General features: G+C 42.0%; 2 protein-coding genes across 2 annotated transcripts in view; one reads left to right on the top strand and one right to left on the bottom strand.

Annotated features, from left to right (window-relative positions):
* The window catches only part of CYFIP2 (cytoplasmic FMR1 interacting protein 2), a 137,483-nt gene that overhangs the window by 79,135 nt on the left and 39,004 nt on the right, over window positions 1-19,344 (top strand). Inside the window, exon 23 of the mRNA XM_027841713.1 lies at window positions 2,446-2,533. Within this exon, the coding sequence (XP_027697514.1) occupies window positions 2,446-2,533 (88 nt within the window). The remainder of the gene's footprint in view (window positions 1-2,445; window positions 2,534-19,344) is intronic.
* FNDC9 (fibronectin type III domain containing 9) lies at window positions 4,301-5,252 on the bottom strand. The gene is made up of 2 exons (XM_027841667.1): window positions 5,201-5,252; window positions 4,301-4,974 (listed from the first exon to the last, which is right to left on the bottom strand). The coding sequence occupies exon 2, from the start codon at window positions 4,958-4,960 to the stop codon at window positions 4,301-4,303; it is 660 nt and encodes a 219-aa protein (XP_027697468.1). The 5' UTR covers window positions 4,961-4,974; window positions 5,201-5,252.

The raw sequence follows: 19,344 nt of genomic DNA, 5'->3' as shown, positions 1-19,344 counted from the left end.
GAATGCATCGAAGGATGTAATATGTAATCGAAGGAAAGTTCCAGGCTGTGGAGGGCCTTGAACATCAAGCAGAATATACATGAATGAATGAATTAAATCAGATTCATTGAGTGTTTAGTAAGTGCCAAGGACAGTACTAGGGATACAAATAGAAGAGCAAACAGGCCTTGCTCGCCAGAAGCTCACATTCTAAATGGGGGAGATAACACATAGAGGAGCCATGCAAATACACAGCTGTATAGTACTCATGTTCATGAATATATTTATACATATGCATATCCCAATATGCCCGTTCATAACTGCAATCAGTCAACAAACATTCCTCAAGGATCTACCATGTATATGGCACTGTACCTACGTAGTATTGTAGGGGATACCAAAACTCATGTTTTATAGTGCTTTTCCTCACTATGATCCTATGAGGTTGGTAGTGTAAATACTATTATTATTACCTGTATATTATAGGTATAATGAAACCAAGGCTTTGAGAGGTTAATGGATTTGACCAAGTCATATCATGCAAGTGAGTGGTGGAGTTAAATCCTAGCTGCATGTTCTACACTCAAAGGGATATCACACGTGACCCCTTGTCCTCTAAGAACTTGCATTCTAGGTGGAAAATAAATCATGTTCACAAATAACCATGATACTCAGGGAACCTGAATGTGCAGAAATGTGTATATTCATAGATAGTTCCAGATTTCATACATAAGATGCACATAGGCCCTCCTTTTTATACACAACAGGATACACATGTCGGAATGGGTGTTTAATTCCCTTGAGATTCTATCCTCCTTGTATCCTGGAAAAACAAATGTAGAGGAGAGACAGCTTGGTATATTAGAATGGTCACTGGACTCAAGAGTCAGACGACTTGAATTAGAATCCATTCTCTGCCACTTATTAGTTGTTTGGCTATACAAGTCTCCTCCCCTCTCTGGGTCTTCATTTCCTTATGTAAAAAAGGGGAAGAGAAGCAGCATTGTGTAATATCTAGAAATCCAGCCTTGAAGCCAGGAAGACTTGGGTTCAGGTCCTGCCTCTGACATGCTCTGTGACCCTGGGCAGAGGTTTCAGTTCTTTAGGCTAGCAGTGTCCAACATGCATCCCGATTACAGCCTGAAATACTCCGTAGTAGAGCCTAAATCAGATGAAATTGCAATTGGGAAATATTTAACAAAATAAGCAAAAAGACAATAAAGCATAGATAATGTTGATATGGGACAGTTAGGTGGCACAGTGGATGGAACGCCAGGCCTGGAGTCAGACCCGAGTTCAAATTTGGCCTCAGCACTTACTAGCCGTGAGACCCTGGGCAAGTCATTTAACACTGTTTGTCTCAGTTTCCTCATCTATAAAATGAGCTGGAGAAGGAAATGGCAAACCACTCCAGTATTTTTGCCAACAAAACCTCAAAAGAGGTGAGGAAGAGTCAGACACATGACCAAACAGTAAACAAAATGTTAATATGTGGTTTTCTATGGCCATGTGAATGGGCAGGGATACATATGCATGGTTAAAATGGCCCCATTTCTATATGAGTCTGACACTCCCATTTCTATATGAGTCTGACACTGCTGCATTAGGTATCTAAGACTTTAAGTTTGAGAGAAAGTGTCAACATGCACTGGTAAGGTATCCTTCCTTACTGGGGAGTTCTATATACATAGGAAATCACAGGTCAAGTCCCTAACCTAATTATTTACCTCTACATACATAGTCACATATGTGTGTTTACAAATGGACACCTGTATGTGTATACCCACATATGTAGGTGGAATATAAGGAAATGGTGATAAAGAGCTAGAGATTCATGCCCTGTCTCTCCCACTGAATTGCTGATTGCGTGTAGGCAAAGCAATCACTTATTTCAGGCTGTAGTTTTCCCGTCTGTGAAGGGAGATAATAATACCTTAATGAGAGAATGTCTGAGGAGGAGAACCTTGAAAGGCAGGTGCTTGATCATCATGACTGTTGCTATTTTAGGGTGGTATTTTTTTTTTTTTTTGCTGATTCTAACAGAGTATCCTCCATTTTGGACCCAAACATGGGATTTCTTGGACCCTAATCCTCCTCTCAACTTACTTGACCTTGATAAGCATACAGCTCCCTAAGAGGAGATAGCCAGCTCTGCAAACCCATCTCAGTTTTCTATGGCCACATGACCCTTCCAGTCTTCAAAAAAGCAAAGTGGAAAAGGGACCTATACCATCCATCCCTGAGCTTTGCCCCATACATACTAGGTGGTTAATAAACACTTATTGATTGTATATGATAGAACATGATCATCACGGCTTTTGAGGTACTCCTGGACTAATAATGGTCCAAGCCCATTCTCTTCATTCTATTCAGAAAGGGCTTTGTTGCAGCACGTCCCCCTGTGTTGGGATTTCAGAACACATCTAACTCTATCTAACTCTCGGTCCCTTTCTTCTCCTCTGTCAGCTTCGTCCGAACAGCCATTCCCTTCACCCAGGAACCACAGAGGGACAAACCTGCCAATGTTCAGCCATATTACCTCTATGGGTCCAAGGTCAGTGATATATCAGCACATTCCTTGTAAAACTGTCAGTAGGATAACCCACATCAGCAGATCACATGAAGGGAAGTGTCTTCCAAGCTAGGAGTTAAATGAGGCAGAAGGCGTAGGGATAAAAGGACTTCAGAGAGAAACAAGGATACTAGAGTCTTTTTAAAATCAGCTTTATTCAGGCTGAAAATCTGGATCATGCGTGGCAATGTAAAGACATGGTATTTTGTTATGTCCTGGTCACATACTGACTATCAGGGAGGGCCTGGGGATGGGAAGAGGGTGTACAATGACTCTCTCTGAGCTTGGTTGCCCCATTGTGATTCCTTCTTGTTTTACTAATTACAAGGTGCTCATGTGATCCTATGACTGCTGGGTGATGGCATGGGAGTGGAATGGAGGGAATGGAATGGATGGTAGGGCCATAGGGGATATCTATCTTTGCTCACTGGCTTCAGCCATAATGGCCAACAAGCTCTCATCTCACACTGCTGTAGCCCGAGCTCCAAAATGAGTCTCCTTTTTCCTTCCTGCTATTTGTATTCACATGCATGGATCCAGCCTAAAGCCCTCATGCTCCTTTTGGACCATCAGCCACAACCAGTCACTGATACTTGGAGCTCGCCTGGGAAGACAGTTTCTTGCCAGGGGACTTTGTAACAGGAAAAACAAAAGAGCTGAAGATTTTAATTATTAAGGAGATTATAATTATAATAAATTCCACCAAAATTCAAGAATAATTTTTTTTCCAGTTAAACAAAAATCTGCCACTATTAACATCAAGATCCTTCTCAAGCATCTGGCTTGGGACTCAGGGTCCATAGACACAACCCACAGTAGAAAGAGATTGTGTGATCTTGGGCAATAGTGATGACCTATGTTTATCTCATTCTTAAAAGCCTATTAAGTCCTTTCTTCTCAGCACCCTTGTGAAGTAGAGAGTACACAGATTTCTCTTTGGTTTTGTTCTTGACTAAATCTATAATTTCATTGGCATAGGGTTCTCCTTAGGAAGAACTTCCACCAATGTGGATCAACAACTGTTCCACAACTTTTAGTTTGAGAAAAAAAATCTGGAACATTTAGAGTTCAAATGACTTGCCTAGGGTCACATAGCCAGTGTGGGTCCACGGTGGGACTTGAATTCAGGTCTTCCTGACTCCCAGGTCAGCTCTCTGCCCAGAATGTCACACTTCTTCTCTAGTACAAATGTTACTATTGTCATTTTACAAAGGAGGAGATGAGGATCACTGGGTTTAATTGACTTGTCTATGGCCACATAGTAAGTGTTGGAGCTGGAACTCAGACTCAGATTTTTTAAAAATATAAGACCAGTCCTCTTTCCACTACACACACTGTCTAAATTCAGATAATCTCTCTAAGGCTTCACTTACTCCAGTGTAAAATGAGAGGTGGGAGGTGGTTGGACTAGGTAATCTATAAATTACCTTCTGCCTCAAAGATTCTCTGGCTCTACACCCCACCTCTGCCTTCTCCCCTTCCAGATTGTAGGGTGGATGAGCTGAGAATATGTAGAGGCCACTGGGTGCTAGAAGCCACGGGGGCTTTATGTAGCACTGACAGTGGGCCAACATATTTACATCCCTGGGCATTTATCCAGACCCTAAACAGAGCCTTCCCTGGCACAGGAAAGAAGAAAAGGAAATTTTTTTTGTAAAAGAGAAAAAAATCAAACAATATTACTTAAGCACATGTCATGAAATTGGCTGTGCTCTGTTGGCACATCTCTTTTGAACCGCTCGTCCATCATTAATAGCCACAATGAGGAAATATAACAGCTTGATCATGAGTCCCCTTGTGGGAGAAGCAGGCAGAGGGAGAGCTATGGGAGCTCTCAGGTATGGTGCTAGAACTCTTGGTCAGTAGTGCTGTCATGGGGAACTCCTGTAGGCCTTCCTCCCTCCGCCCAAGGCCCAGAGCGCCCTCGGCCCACCTCACCAACTCATCAACTTCCTCCTGCTGGCTTGAACGGTATGTCCACCGTGGCTCATGGCACCTCAGACACCAGAACTGGAGACAGAAGAAGGCTAAGATGGCCATGAAGCAGGCAAGGAGAAGAGCTGTGACCACCCAGAGAGATACGCCAGGATCCAGCTGGGAGCCATGAGTAGCTTTGGAGCTTTTATCCAGGGTGTGGAACATAGTACAGTGGTTGCCAGAGGGGTAGGAATTCTTGCAGGTGATGCACAGAAAGTAGAGCGTGGCCGGAGCAAGTTGGCGAAGGACCAGGGAGCTGAGGGTTTGAGGTACTCTTTCTTCATGGTGAAAGGGGTGGCGCAGGTAGCCTGAGAAGATGCTGTTCCAGTTGGGCCTATACATGACATGGTAATTGTTCTCCAGACAGGGCTCCAGCATGGACCAGGAGATAGTTGCTTGGGTATAAGAAACATTTTTAACTTCAATGTTCATCACGACTCTGAAATCCAAAGCACAAGAAAAGACCAATTCTCCTTACTCTGGTAAATCTACATCCCAAGGAAAAGAACCTGAAGAGGAGTAGCACGCAGGGCCTGGCTTGGCCAAGACATACTTTTCATGAAGACTTATGGGCAATTCAGATATTTAGTAAGAGCCTGTTATATGCAGAACACTGTTCTCAGGGCTGGGGGAGATAGTTTAATTAAATAAGACACAGTTCCTGTCCTCATATGCTTGCAGTCTGGGGAGACAAAGGGGAAATGACTATAATACCAACTACAGTCAATCCAATGAGTGTTTGTGAAGGCCTTACTTACAATGCACTCTGCTAAGCAATGGGAGAAAAATAGTCACTGCCCCCAAGGAACTCACATTCTACTGAGAAGAGAGGATAGGGGAGGAGAGGAACAACGTCTTAACAGATAAATATAGAGATAGGGACTAGGCCTGTATTTCATTGCTATGGGAAAATCTCAGGTGAAGAAATGCTTTCTGCCAGTGCAGGTCAACTCTTCTACAATTTGTAGTCTCAGAGAGTTGCCTAGAGTGCTAAGTTCAATGACTCATACTAAGTTACGTGACCAGGATGTGTCAGAGGTAAAACTTGAACCCAGATCTTTCTGACTTCAAAGGCAGCTCTTTAGCCATTATATCATCAAGCTGCCTCTCTATCTTACAGATAAGTATATACATGATAACTTACCCATTAAATTAAAGAAGAGAGAGAAAGCACTAACAACTAAGGGATCAGGAAAGGCTTTTCATGTAGGAAATATAACAACCAGAAATTCCAGGAGCATGTATGAAGAAGGCCTGCCTTCCAGGCCTAGGAGACAGTCTAATCAAACAATGCCAAGTAAGTGGAAGGCCCCTCCAGTAACACCCCCTGCTAATGCCTCATCTCATCCCAGCATGAGGAGGAACCTGGGATCTTGAAGGCTATAACAGTGAAGTACAAATCCTGGCAAGTCCTAACAAGTGGCCAAGGGTTTGACTATGTGCCCGGAGATGGACTGCTGGCATATCCTTTCAACATGAGCTTTGCTAAGTCAATCATTCAATCAGTCAGTCAACATTTATTAAGTGCCAGGCACTGTGCTAAGTGCAACAGTTTGGAGAGACGCATCTGGTTGATCACCAGATGATGAATTTCTTTTTGGTCACAGTAACTCTACTAAGTTGGAGAATATTTCCCGAATTGTGGAGCGGCTGTAATCAATGTTGTTTAAGGGAATACTCCCATTTCACCGCCATGAAAGAATAGGTCTTTGGAATTTTTGAAGTAAACATAAGCAAAGGTCTGTGTGAGATTTGGGGTTAGGAGGGAAGCCATTACCCTCTTCCAGGGTTGGTGGTAGAAATCAAGGAATCTTGATTTAAAGTGGAGGTGTTATTTAAAAGGATGGGTAAGAATTCAGCAGGAGTGGGGTGGGGTGAGCTAGACAGAGAAGTACATTGGAAGTATAGGAATTGGTATGAGCAAAGGCATGAAAAGAGGTAAATTCAGGACATATAGAGGAGAAAGTGAGTAGTCTAATATGGCTGAAGCACACATTACCTGGAGGAGGATTAATGTACAATAAGGTTGGAAATATATGGGGCCATATTGTGGAAGGTCTAAAAAACCAGGCTCAAGAGGATGAGCTTTACTTAGTATATGATGAGGCGTCATGAAGGAATTTTGAGCAAGGAAATGAAATGATCAGTTCAGTGCCAAAAGAAAGATTAGTCTGGCAGGGCACATGGGATGTCTTTAGGGAGTGAGAAAGAGCAGAATTGGCAATATTGGTTAAGAGGCTATTGAAATAGTAAAAGAGAGTGGTAATGAGGGCCTATGCTTATTTGGTATCTGTGGGAATAGAGAGAAGGAGTTGGGATGTGAGACACTGCAGGGGTAGAATCGATGAGACTTTAGTAACTAATTAAATGTGAGAGCTGAGAGGAGGGGAAAGAGAATAGTGAAAGGAAAAATATACAATTGAAGGGATGGAAGGATTGAAATGACCTCAGCCAGTTTAGGTTAGCTTAGAACGATCTACTGGTCCAAACTCTAAGAGCAGAGCAGCCCAGGGCTCTGGGAGGCCCTGCCTAAGGTGGATGTGGATAATATTAGCATAGGAGAGACTTAGGGTCTTTGGCACAAATGGGGGATGGGCAATTCTGGGTATTGACACCTCACAGTGGCAGCTGAGTCAGCAATGAGTAGGCCCAAACCCCCTTTCACCACATATGCCTTTTCCTTTTTTCCATCTCTCCCTCTCCACTTCATACCTCCTCCCTTCCTCTTCACCTCCTTTTCCTTCCTTCCCCCTCTCTGCACCCTTCTTGTCTGCTTTGCCTGGGCTATGGAATGCAGTGGTCTCCATGGGTATTGGGCAACCTCATTTAGCTCTCCAGGTTAAATAGGAGGGAGCTTCGCCCTGTTTGAGTAACAATACTTCTCCCCTGTTCCATTCTTGTGAACATCTTTGAATGGTCTAAAAAGGAAACATTTTTAAAAGGATGAGGAGTGGAAATGAGGCAAAACCACAGGAAGCTTCAGGCTTAGTCACTGGAGCTCTCAGATACCTATTCAAATTCAATTTATGCAGCTTCTTTCCTCTGTGATAGCTCCCCTTTTCCTAGTCGTTAGGTTTTAAACTGCGTCATGCCTGATAACATGGGAGAGGGCTTTGTGCCATACAGCTCCTGTCTCACATAATGCTGCACCCAACAAAAGCCAACTTTGCAACCCAAGGTAGCCAGCCCTTCACAGTGGGGCACATCTGAAGACAGAACTGCTGATCTCTGCCTGGGTACCCTAGCAAAACTCAGGGCTGCTGGTGGGGAGAGGCACCTGGCTACCAGGAAAGTTCACCAAGTCAAGTAAAACCCCAAAGAGGCTCCCTTGAAGGGGGAAAGAAGGGAAGCCATGATTGCTTCTTTTCTGCCAACTTGTAGCTGGAAGAAACCTTGGAAACCTTCTACTCCAAACCATTCATTTTATAAACGAGGAAACTGAGGCCCAGAGAGGTTTAGTGACTTTCCTCTGTACCATGCCACCTGCACTTCCTGAACTCTCTCTGTAGGTTCTTGCTGTAATATTAGGAAGCAGCCATACTCAATATATGCAAATCTGGGCACAAATCTCCCCCCATATACACACACTGTTTCATATCACTGTTTAAGACAGTAAAAATTAGACAATGCAATGTGAACTGGAGTTCACCAAGGGGCTGTTATTTTATTATTTCCCTATCACCACCTCCTTATAACCTTGCCTATATTTCTTAAGGGAACTGAACTACAGGAAACTATATGGCACTGAAATGATTTTCCAGTTCTTGCTTTTCATCCGAGCTCACAACACTCAGGCTTGGAAATATCACTTCCATTTGGCTAAGCATCCCTTCCCTGAATAATAGGTTCTAAAGGGATTCATTAAGTGCATTCAAGCCCTATCTCTGAGAGGCTATTACAGGTCTGCATCTTGGAACTCTCCTTCATTCCCTCCCTTCTCTTATCTCCTCCCACACAGCCACATATTCTCTCCATCCCAATTTGACTAGGAATGAAGGGCCCAGTTCATTTACATAGAATATCCAGTGGCAGGGACTTTAGAGAAGATCTAGTTTTACTCTGCCATTTTATAAGTTAAGGAAGCTGAGGCCCACAGCAGTAAAGTGATTTGAAATGGGTACGTAGCTCCATAGTGGAAGATTTGGGATATGAACCTAGGGCTGCTGACTGCCAGGCCTGTGATTTTTCCATTACACAGCCTTGCCCCAAATCTAGGCTGTTCATTACTTTAGATACATAGATGTACCCTATGGCAGACTGGGAAAGGAGATTTTTGTGATGATTACCCCATCATCTTAAGTAAAAAAGAGCCGCTTTTCTCCTCATTCTGACCCAGGGCCATGGTATATTGGTTCACTTGACAGACTGAGTTCCCTAATAAAACCTCTTCCAGTTCCTTAATAAATAAATAACATATAATTTGCATAAATGTATATTTCATATACATATGTATGTATTTATTCCCTGCCTCTCTGGATGAATGCTTGCCTCATTTAATTCAGCTTCACTCTCCCATTCTCCCCTCACCCTCAGTCCATTGTATTCCTACCTAAGTCTTTTTTGTCTTCCTCTCTGGTTTTGTTCTTAAAAGCCATGACTTTGTTGATTCACTCCCTGGTTCCCTCCTGTGTTCCAAGTAATGACAGGGGTTTCTCCAGACAGAGCATGAGAAAGAAAGGCGATGTATCTTACCTTACAAGTTCTCTTCCCTGGAGAACTATTCAGCCAGAGCCCAGTTCTCTGTGATAGAGCAGACAGAAAGCAGAATTAATGATGCTTTTCCTTCTCTTCCCTCACAGTTAGGGTCCCTCCTTGATGTCTCTTTTGCTGGTGATGGAGAAAGCCCATTGCCACCCTTACCCCTCTCCAAGCTTTGTATTATACATTTCTTCAGCGTCAGCATCCCTCACCATGGCAACTAGTGGGACCTGTACGCACATCGTTTTCAGGGAGCCAGTCAGTGGTCTGTCTCCTGAAAGCCTGCAGCCCTGGGCGGGGCGGGGGCGGGGGGAGACATTTCTCTTTTCTATTTGGACAAAGAGTTAAAAAAAAAAAACTTGGGAAGAATCAAATTTCATGCTTGCCTTGGTTTTATCTCTTCATTAATGCTCCTATTTCTCCATATTTTTCTTTGCTCACTTCAACCATGATTGAAGATTTAAGAGATCTCATTTTAGTTTTTTGTGGCAAAAATTACCTTCCCTTCTTACCCCAACTCATCTAAATTGCACCTACCACCTTCTCTCCTCCCCCACCCAACTCTTCACCTCCATAATATCTTTTCTATTCCTCACTTTTCACTCTGTTATTTATGCATTAATTATGCAAGCTTGCACTTGGCTTAGCCATTTAACCATTCAAACAGGATCTCAGTTTCCTCTCTTGTAAAATGAGAGGGTTAGAGCCAGGGAGTTGGGAACCTGCAACTCTGAGGCCACACGTGGCCCTCTAGGTTCTCAAGTGTGGCCCTTTGACTGAACTTTCACAGAACATTCTATGAAGTTTGGAATCAGTCAAAGGGACACACTTGAGGACCTGGAGGGCCACATGTGGCCTCGAGGCAGCAGGTTCCCCACCCCTGGGTTAGACGATTTGATCTCCAAAGTCCTTGAGTTCAATGATTCTGGGATTCTTTCAGTGATTCCATGTTCCCTTTCTCCACAGCAGCATGTTCTGGCTGTGAGATCCCAGCTCCTCTCATCCCTATCCTCCATATGTCCAACATGAGCCACCAAAAACCCTGTTTGGGGCATACAGGAAGATTTACTCAAATAAAATGGGAATGTAGCTGTATTAGACAGAGAAATACAAACTCATGGTGAGGTTTTTAAAAAGTACTCTTCTCAAAGTCAGAAGACCCAGCTATGGTAGACCCTCAGCTCCAATATTTACTGGTTAGTGACCATGGGCAAGTTACTTACTCCATCTGAGTCTCAGCTTTCCAATCTCCAAAGTGGGGTTAGTGCTCTTTGCACAGCCTACCCCTTAGGGCCATTGTGTGGAAAGTACTTTGTAAATCAGAGAGAGTTATAGACATGTGAACTATTATTAAATGTGTCAACCTTTCTGTTTCCTGGTCTCTGTTTTCTGTTGCCCAAACAAGTAAATTCCAGAAAGCAAGGACTAGGATACATTTTTTTTTTTTGGTTTGGTTTTTTAATCCTTGTCTCAAGATTTCCACATCTGATAAATGATCACTTACTTAAAGGTCAGAGTGGTCCTATGAGGTTGGCTACTCCAACTTCCCCATGTTAGAAATGAGGAAATTAAGTCCCAAAGAATCTCCAGCTCCAGGGATAGTATTGAGATTGTTGTCAGAGATAAGACAGTTCTGTCACACTAGCCAGAGGGAGTCAGAGACCTTTGCCCTGGCAAAAAGGATTTCTCTGAATGATATTCTCTTGATGACTCTAATATTTCATGACTATTAGAGGCTGTTCCATAATTTACAAGTAGGGTTTTATTTTAATTAAGAGGGAAATCCAAAGTTTATAGGAAAGCATGAGCTGCAGAAGAACTCCTCCCAAACATTAATAGTATCCTCTAAAATCCAGTCTTCCCACAGAGAATAACATTGCTCTTACCACGAAAGGAAGACTACAGGTGGCTTCCAGTCTGTTTATATTAGTAGGATTATTTAGGAGCAGAGGAAGAAGGGAAAAAAGCCAGTGCTAATAATAAAGCCAAAAATTGCTCAGATGGATCTCATCATCGTATTCTTTGTATCCAGGAATTCCTAACTTCAGTTTTCTTCACCAGCATTTTTTCATCTGGATTTTAACAATTCAGCTCTGGAGAATAATAAACTATCATAGCTAGAAGAAGCTTTAAGAGATTAACTAGTAACTCTTTATGTTACTGATGAGGAAACTAAGACCCAGAGGTAAAAAATGACTTGCCCAAGGTCACTCAGCTAGTAAGAGGAGGGTGAAATTAGAACCCAGGTCTCCAGACTCCTAGGCTTATTAACCTTTTTTCTACATTGCCAGATTGACTATGATGTCTTTCAAAAACCAAGAGCAGCCATACAGCTATGCCTGGAGGAGTAGGGGGTTGTCTGGAGATATCCACTTCATCCTATAGTGCTGAGTTCCTCAGTCAATGATGAAGAACCCTCAGCATGGTCATTTCACTGCATTAAACTCTGACATTTCCTTGCCATTTTCATAATTAGCAATAGCCAGAGAAAGTCACCCTAGCTCTGGGTCAGCATCATCCTCACCTGGATATGACAGGGAAGGAGCTATTGAGTGGCATCTGTCTGTCCCACAATCAATATCGGCCACAGTAAGGTCGGGGATTAAAAGAATAAAAGACGTTTTGTTGTTGCTCAGTAATTTCCTACTCTTTGTGACCCTGTTTGGGGTTTTCTTGGCAAAGATATTGGAATGATCTGCCATTTCTTTCTCCAGCTCATTTTGCAGATGTGGAAACTGAGGTAAACAAGGTTAAATGACTTGCCCAGGGTCACACAGCTAGTAAATATCTGAGGCCAGATTTGAACTCAGGAATATGAGTCTTCCTGACTCCAGGCCTGGCACTCTATCCACTGCACCCCCTAGGTGCCCAATAAAAGAGGCAGAGAGGGAAATAACACAGAACTGCTCACTAGCCAGGCAAGAGTTTATGCCTGATGATCTCATTGGGCAGGACAAGTTTCTCCAATGCACATAAATCCCTGCTTTCTTGGTTAACAACAGGACAGAGTTTCATGGTGCAGCAAAGTAAAGAATACCAGAGAGTAATTATTACCAAAGCAGAGCATTCAGGTGCCAATAGAGAAGCAGTTTGGTAGAGGACATAGTAAGCCAGCCTTGGAGCCAGAAAGTCCTAGGTTCAAATCCTGCTTATATTTGCTATGTGAGGGTAGTGAGGTCGTTAAACCTCCCAGTGTCCACACAATTGCTATAAATTGGTGATAAATATCTGTGGAGGGAGTTTCCAACACTGGGAGTTCCCTACACCATTAAAATCACTGATCTCAACTCCTCAGCCCCAAAATAAAGGTGCTACAGAGAGCTTTCAAGTAACCAGACATTTTTTCAAACAACTGACAGAACTTAAAATTTCCAAAGCACTTTATATACATTAATTAATTTAGGCCTCACAGAACCCTGTGAGGTAAGATTTCCAGGTTTTACATTTTATTCCCATTTTACAGAAGAGGAAACTGAGGCTCAGCACAGTTAAGTACATTGCCCAGGGTCATATAGTTAATAAGCATCGTAGGTAGGATTTGAACCCAGGTTTTCATGACACCAAGTTTAGGACTCTTTCTACTGTACCACACTGCCTTATGAGTACCAAATTGTACATAGTAGACATAGATCTCAAAAAAATTAATATTTTCTCTTAAGAGCATCTGTGCTCAGTCTATGAGAACATATACCATAAATTTCTTCAAAAATCTTAATTGCCTATTAAAATGGTAGGGTTAAGAGAAGGCTATACAGTACAATATATTTGGCCCAAGCTTTCATAGTACTTTTATGCCTTCCATATCCTGGGCGTTAAGGGTATGGTGCCCCCAGGATCTGGAAAATTCATGTAAAATTTTTGGCCCTCCTTTCATACCAGAGAAGAAGTCTAAATTTTTTCTTTTTCTTTTATGGGGTATTCACAGTACCTTATTGTAAAATCGGGTTAAGTATTTGATCATAGACTCTCTGTCATCTGCTGGTCTTTACATGTCATCTGCAGCTTCCACAAAACTTCCCAAAAGTTCCCATTTAATTTCTTATGCCAACCCACAATATATCAAAACCGTGAAACTGTAAGACTTGCAAAGAAAGAGAGGAAATCAGAAGCATCTTTCACCTGAAGAAAAAAGTACTCAGTGCTTAGAAGTTTTGAGAGAGTTTGCAGTTGTGATTCCAGAATTCAGGGGTGCAAAGTGTTTACCCAACAGTTTACAAAGGAATTAAGTGCTTCCAATATGTCCTCTCACTCACACTGGAAGGAAACAGAATGTTAAAACTGAAAAGAATCTTAGAACATAGAACATCAAAGCTAGAAAGGACCTTAGAACACAGAGTATTAGAGCTAGAAGGAAGTTGAAAACTTAGAATTTCAGAACTGGGAAAGACCTTACAATCTGGACTGTTGAAGCTAGGAAAGGATTTAGAACTAATAGAAAGTTACTGCCAGAAGGGCCTCAAGAATGTGAAATGTCAGAGCTAGAAGGGATTTGCAAACATAGACACTATTATCTGATTTCCATAAAAGTCAAGGTGGAAATATGACACTCCCTGGTACCATCCACCATGATCTATAAGAATATTAGTTGATAACAAAGTGGAAATCTCAGCTTTGGAATATACGTTATACAAAATCTGTCCATGGGGTCACTTGGATATTAAGGAGCTCCACTGAAGTTGAGCAGTGGCAGATATCCTATTCTGTGATGAAATACCGAGCAGGTCAGAGTGATGACAAATAGTTAGGTTACTCAACTAACAGACTGGATTCCATCAGATGACAAACAACTGACACTCAATGGACTACACAATGATATAGAAATGATGGGTACATGATTAGCAACTCCAACATTCGTTAACTTTGTGCTTGCTTTAAAATGAGAATGTGAATTATCTTATGGTCAGTAGACAGTCCCAAGAAATGCAGATATCCTGACTCGCAACATTCAGTTTCAGATGCTATTTGGGGTGTTTTTTGTGCCACTTTAAACATCCTTTTCTCCTCCATTCTTAAGATACTTTTTTGCCTGAAGAAAATGCACTTGGCATCAAACCTGGTTAATATGTGGTCTTAAATTAGGGCTGCTTGTTATTTTAGACACGAAAAATCATATAATTTTAGTGCTGGAAGACAGCCTGGGGCTCATCTAGTCCAACAGATGGGGAAAATGAAATCCAGAGAGGAAAGTGACTTTTATTTCATGCAGTTTGACTTTAAATGAAGCCTGTTTTAAGTGAGCTTTCTTAAAAAGATTAGGTACACATTGATTTCAAGAGACAGGAGCGTTCAGCCCTGTTAATTGAGTCAGCTCAGAAAGGATGTTCAAGCCTGCTAATGAACCAATCCTGCTAATTGACTCTGCTTTTTTTTTTTTTTTTAGTGAAGTCAATTAGCAGGATCAATTTAGATTTAGTTAATTGGTAGTAGGCCCACTAGGAATATTTGTGGTAGGTTTCAAATATCTAGAATCACCATTGCATCCCTGTTTTTCTTCACATCATCAGAATATGTCCAGCCTTCTGCCTCTCCACCCCTTTCCCTATGGGGCAGTAAGGTCCAGCCTCCTCTTGAGTCAGCAGGTTAGACTGGGTGCCCTTAGGGGCTGTATGTGCATGTCTCTATTGGCATGTGTGTGTTTCTATACTTGCATGTGTTCGTGTCCTGGGAAATGATGAAGAGTGAAGCTTGAATGTTGGTGATTCTTAAAGGGGTTTGGTTTGCATAATGCTGACTTTGGAATTCTCTTCAGTTCAGTCCTATTCCTGAGAGGCTTGGGTCATAGCTTGAAGCTTCTGAAGGACATAAAGAGAACTCAGTTCCATTCAATTTGTCAAGCATTTCTTGAGTATTTGCTATGTATAAGGATCCATGAAAGATACAGAGGAGACTAAAGATAAGGTCTTAGTCCTATCAACGTGTCCAAAAGAGAGTCTTCAAATTGCATGGGGTGTGCCTGTTTTTTGTTTTGTTTTGTTTTGTGGTTTCTGACCTGTGGTGGTGAAGCATCTCTATAGGTCCCTTCCAGGTCTAAATCTATGATCTCTCAAACCTGTCATCTAGCTGATGAGTGACCATCCATCTTTGTATTAATGTTTGTTAAGAAGAGCTGCCATCAGCAATAGGAGACCTTAGAGAACAAACATCTTGAAAATAAGACTTGGGCAGTGGAATTCATTCCATACTTCTAGGACTCCACCAGGTTTTTGTTCACTCTGAAGTGGCTCTGCAGATGGATTCTGGAGGTGACCTTCCTGCTCACTTCCCAGGGAAATGGTGAAATAGAGGGAATGTGTCACAAGCCATGAGGCAGCTGCAGAAAAGTACAGAAGAGAAGGAAAGTTGTGCACCCCTTCATTCGATAAGCATTTATCAAGTTTACTAGGTGCCTGGTGCTGCTGTGCCAGCGTTAGGAATACAAAGATGAATCCCTGCCCTCAAGAAACTTACGTTCCTTTGTAGGCTTTGTGAAGCATGAAATGCCATGTAAATATGTGAGTTGAGTTGTTAGGCATTATATTTGTCTCATCTTGAAACATGTAAAATAATCGAATTAGACTAAATTATCCCTAAGGTCATTTTTAGCCCTGATTGTCTCTGATTCTTGAGAAGGTCTCAGGTACATATCACAAGAAAAAGCCAAAAGATGGAGACATGACTAGCTGCTGACTTCCTTTTGGTGGTCCCAATTCAGAAAAGTGATTGTTGTCCCAAAGCTCCTCTCAATAGCATGTCCTCAAGAAGGAACTATATAGGAAGACCAGGGTGCACTCTTGCTGCTCTGTGGGTTAGAAGAAACAACTAACTGGCACTGAGAAAAGAGCCTAATGGACCATAAACGTTGAGCTTTCATCAAAAGCAGTATTCTCAAATACTCACCATTACCAGATCAGCATCTCAACATGCTCCTGTGGGCCTAGGCAGACCATTAATGGCTCTTGTCAAACACCATTAGCTGAAGGGGCCCTCACTTGAAGAAAAATCCCTTTTCCTAAAAGCAAACAGAAAAATAGAGAATTCAGTCTTTGTGGCTGCAGTCTTGCAGGCACGTTGGATCTCTGCCCACGAGGCATCATGACACAAAGTTTAAAGAACTAGTCTCAGAATCAGAAAGACTTGGGTTCCAGCCCCACCTCCCAGCTCTGTGACCCTTGGCAAGATGCTTAATTTCTCAGACCCCTGCCAGCAGTTCTCAAAGAAGAGGTACTTTGCTGCCTCAGGGGGATTTTCCTCACCAAAGTTCCCTATAGCAGCATCTTGCAAACCTTTTGGTCTCAGGACCACTTTGCACTCTTAAAAATTATTGAGGAAGGGGCAGCTAGGTGGCGAAGTGGATAAAGCACTGGCCTTGGATTCAGGAGGACCTGAGTTCAAATCCAGCCTCAGACACATAACACTTACTTGATGTGTGACCTTGGGCAAGTCACTTAACCCCATTGCCTAGTCCAAAAAAAAAATTATCGAGGACCCATCAAAGAGCTTTTGTTTATGTAACTCATATCTATCAGTATTTACCATATTTGAAATCAAAATGACTTCATGTTATTGTGAAAATAGTTTTTACTTTATGGACCCCCTTTGAAAGTGTCCCGGGGTCTCCAGACAATACTTTGAGAAGCACAGCCTATACCAGTGAAATCAAAGATCTGGTACAAAAAAATTCATATACAATAACAATACAAAAATAGCAATACATACTACATTGTGCAATGTTTAAAAAGTTTGAGAGACATAATTTCTGGGTAATTAATCATTTTACTAATAATGCTAGCATTTTATTAATAAAAGGGTCAATGACACTCTGGAATTCCAAAGATCAATCATGGTAGTGGACTCACAGTTTATATGCCCCTGGAAGAGTGAGTGTTCCTAAGGGTGGCAATCAACTCTGATTGGTTAATAAGTTATGAGAGAATGAATATTACAATGAGAGGTGGACCTATTTTAATGAAGGGCTGGGAGAATGTAACTTTATGTCATTTACTTCTAAATTGCCCGACCTTGGGCAATCTAATCAAAGAATTTGTATCTCTCACTCAAGCCTGAGCAGAAGACAACGTGTGTAGGAGTTTCACCTGTAAGGCCAGTGGAGCAGCAATACCTAGATTGAGGAGAATGTTAATCCTATCTGCTATCATATGTCCTGTCCAACTGAGCTTTGAAATGAGAACTTTAGAAAAAGGGGGAGAACTCTGGATCTCTCCAAGTCATTAGTTATTTAATAACCATTTCTCTCAATTGTTAACATCTATATTTGCCTTGCATATGCAAACTTAATCATGGTACTAGCCCAGCTACATAGATCACTGAGCTGAAGTGAACATTTTCATAAAAATGCCTGGCATGTGCACAATACTAATGAGCAATTATCATACTTTTGAGTCTCTAATAGGCACTCCTATCCCTCACCAAAGTGGCCTTTAGAATATATTGTGACTACATGTGATAATGTCTCCATTCACCCTCTGTTTAGCTGAGAATTTCATCACACTCAAGTAGTATTAAGAATTGTCTGCGTAGCACCAAAGTAGGCTTTTGTCACATAAATGTTATGACTGCATATAGCACACCTTTAGGACCTCAAAGTAGGTGAAGTTTTCATATAATGAATGTATTCTGTTATACAGAATGGTGAAGGAATGGGGGATTGCAGCTGATCAAATATCCTGACTTTTAGAGAGCTCCCAAATATGCAATGCAGGAATTTTCAGTTTTAAGATGACTGGGATTCAGTAAGATTTCCCCCCAAGCAGTAAAACTAGACTGAATAGAACAGAATCTTTCTTTGAGGATCCATAAGGATTCTAAAGCATAGGTATGAATGGCATTAACATTATATTGTGGAAGTGTTGGGTAGCAGAGAGTTCTGGGTAACAGAGCATCAGATAACAGTTTCTGTTGATTAAAGTGCATTAGTTCATTTCTGTTAGAGACAGAGTAGCATAGTAGATAGATGGCTAGCTTTAAAGTCAACAAAACTTGGATTCAAGTCCTTGCTCGGACACGTTCTACCTGTGTGAACATGGACAAGTCTCTCAGCCTAGTTGTATAGACAGCTAGGTGGCATAGTGAAAAGAGTGCTGGGACTGGAATCAGGAAGACCTGCATTCAAATCCAGCCTCAGACACTTCCTACCTATGAGACTTAGCTGGGCAAGTCACTTAAACTTCTGATTGCCTCAGTTTTCCCAACTATAGAAAAATGGGGATAATAATAGAATCCACTTCACCAAGTTGTTGTGAGGATCAAATAAAATAGTAATTGTAAGAAGCACTTAGTACAATGCCTGGCACATAGTTGATACTTAATAAATGCTCATTCCCTCCCTCCCTTTTAACCTCTCAGTGTCCTAGTCTACAGGTCTTCAAAATGGGAAGAAAGGGACTGAAACTGACCTCAAGGGGCATGTGATCAATCAGAACATGAGAATATAGGTTGTATACTGTAGAGTGCTGAAGCCAGCTCTTGCTGGCTGGAGAGCTGATTATTAAATTTTCAATGTGAATCCAATTACAATTCTGCAAACTAATGATGTAGATTAAACTTTAAAAGGTACCCTGCATACATGGGAAAGCTGGTTGTTAAACATTTATCAGCACACCCAGGTTGTATACCATCATCCCTCCCATAGCCAGTCTAGGCTTGTCTCTCAAACAAGGACCCCCTACTCTAGCCTCTCCTCTAGGCACTCCCAACTTCCCTTTTATGAATCCTTCTGTCCCTCAAGGCAATTATCTAACTGCTACCCATAGAACTAATGGCAATTGTGTAGAAGCCATTTGGAAAATTCCTACCCTCTCCCAGCATACCTAGCTTCTGCCTTCCAGGTCACCTCCTGGCTATTATAGGTGCCCTTTTAGGGGGGACTCTACTCTCCAGTGCTGTAACTAATAAGGAAGAGCCCCAATCCATCTCCTCCCTTTTGATTTTGGGTGGGACAGAATGAATTCTATAAGATAAGCAGTCTTGGTTGGGTTGTAATTTGCACTGCAGAACTCATTACATTACCTTCCCCACGCCCCCAACCCACTGGTCTTCCAAATATCCCAACTACTGATGAGGGTACCACCCTTCTTCCAGCCACCCAGGTTCACAGCTCTAGCATCCTCTGTCATTCCTCC

Source organism: Vombatus ursinus, unplaced genomic scaffold, assembly GCF_900497805.2.
Source record: "Vombatus ursinus unplaced genomic scaffold, bare-nosed wombat genome assembly UNPS02014863.1, whole genome shotgun sequence".
Classification (NCBI taxonomy): Eukaryota; Metazoa; Chordata; class Mammalia; order Diprotodontia; family Vombatidae; genus Vombatus; species Vombatus ursinus.
This window is presented reverse-complemented; position numbering and strand designations above follow the sequence as displayed.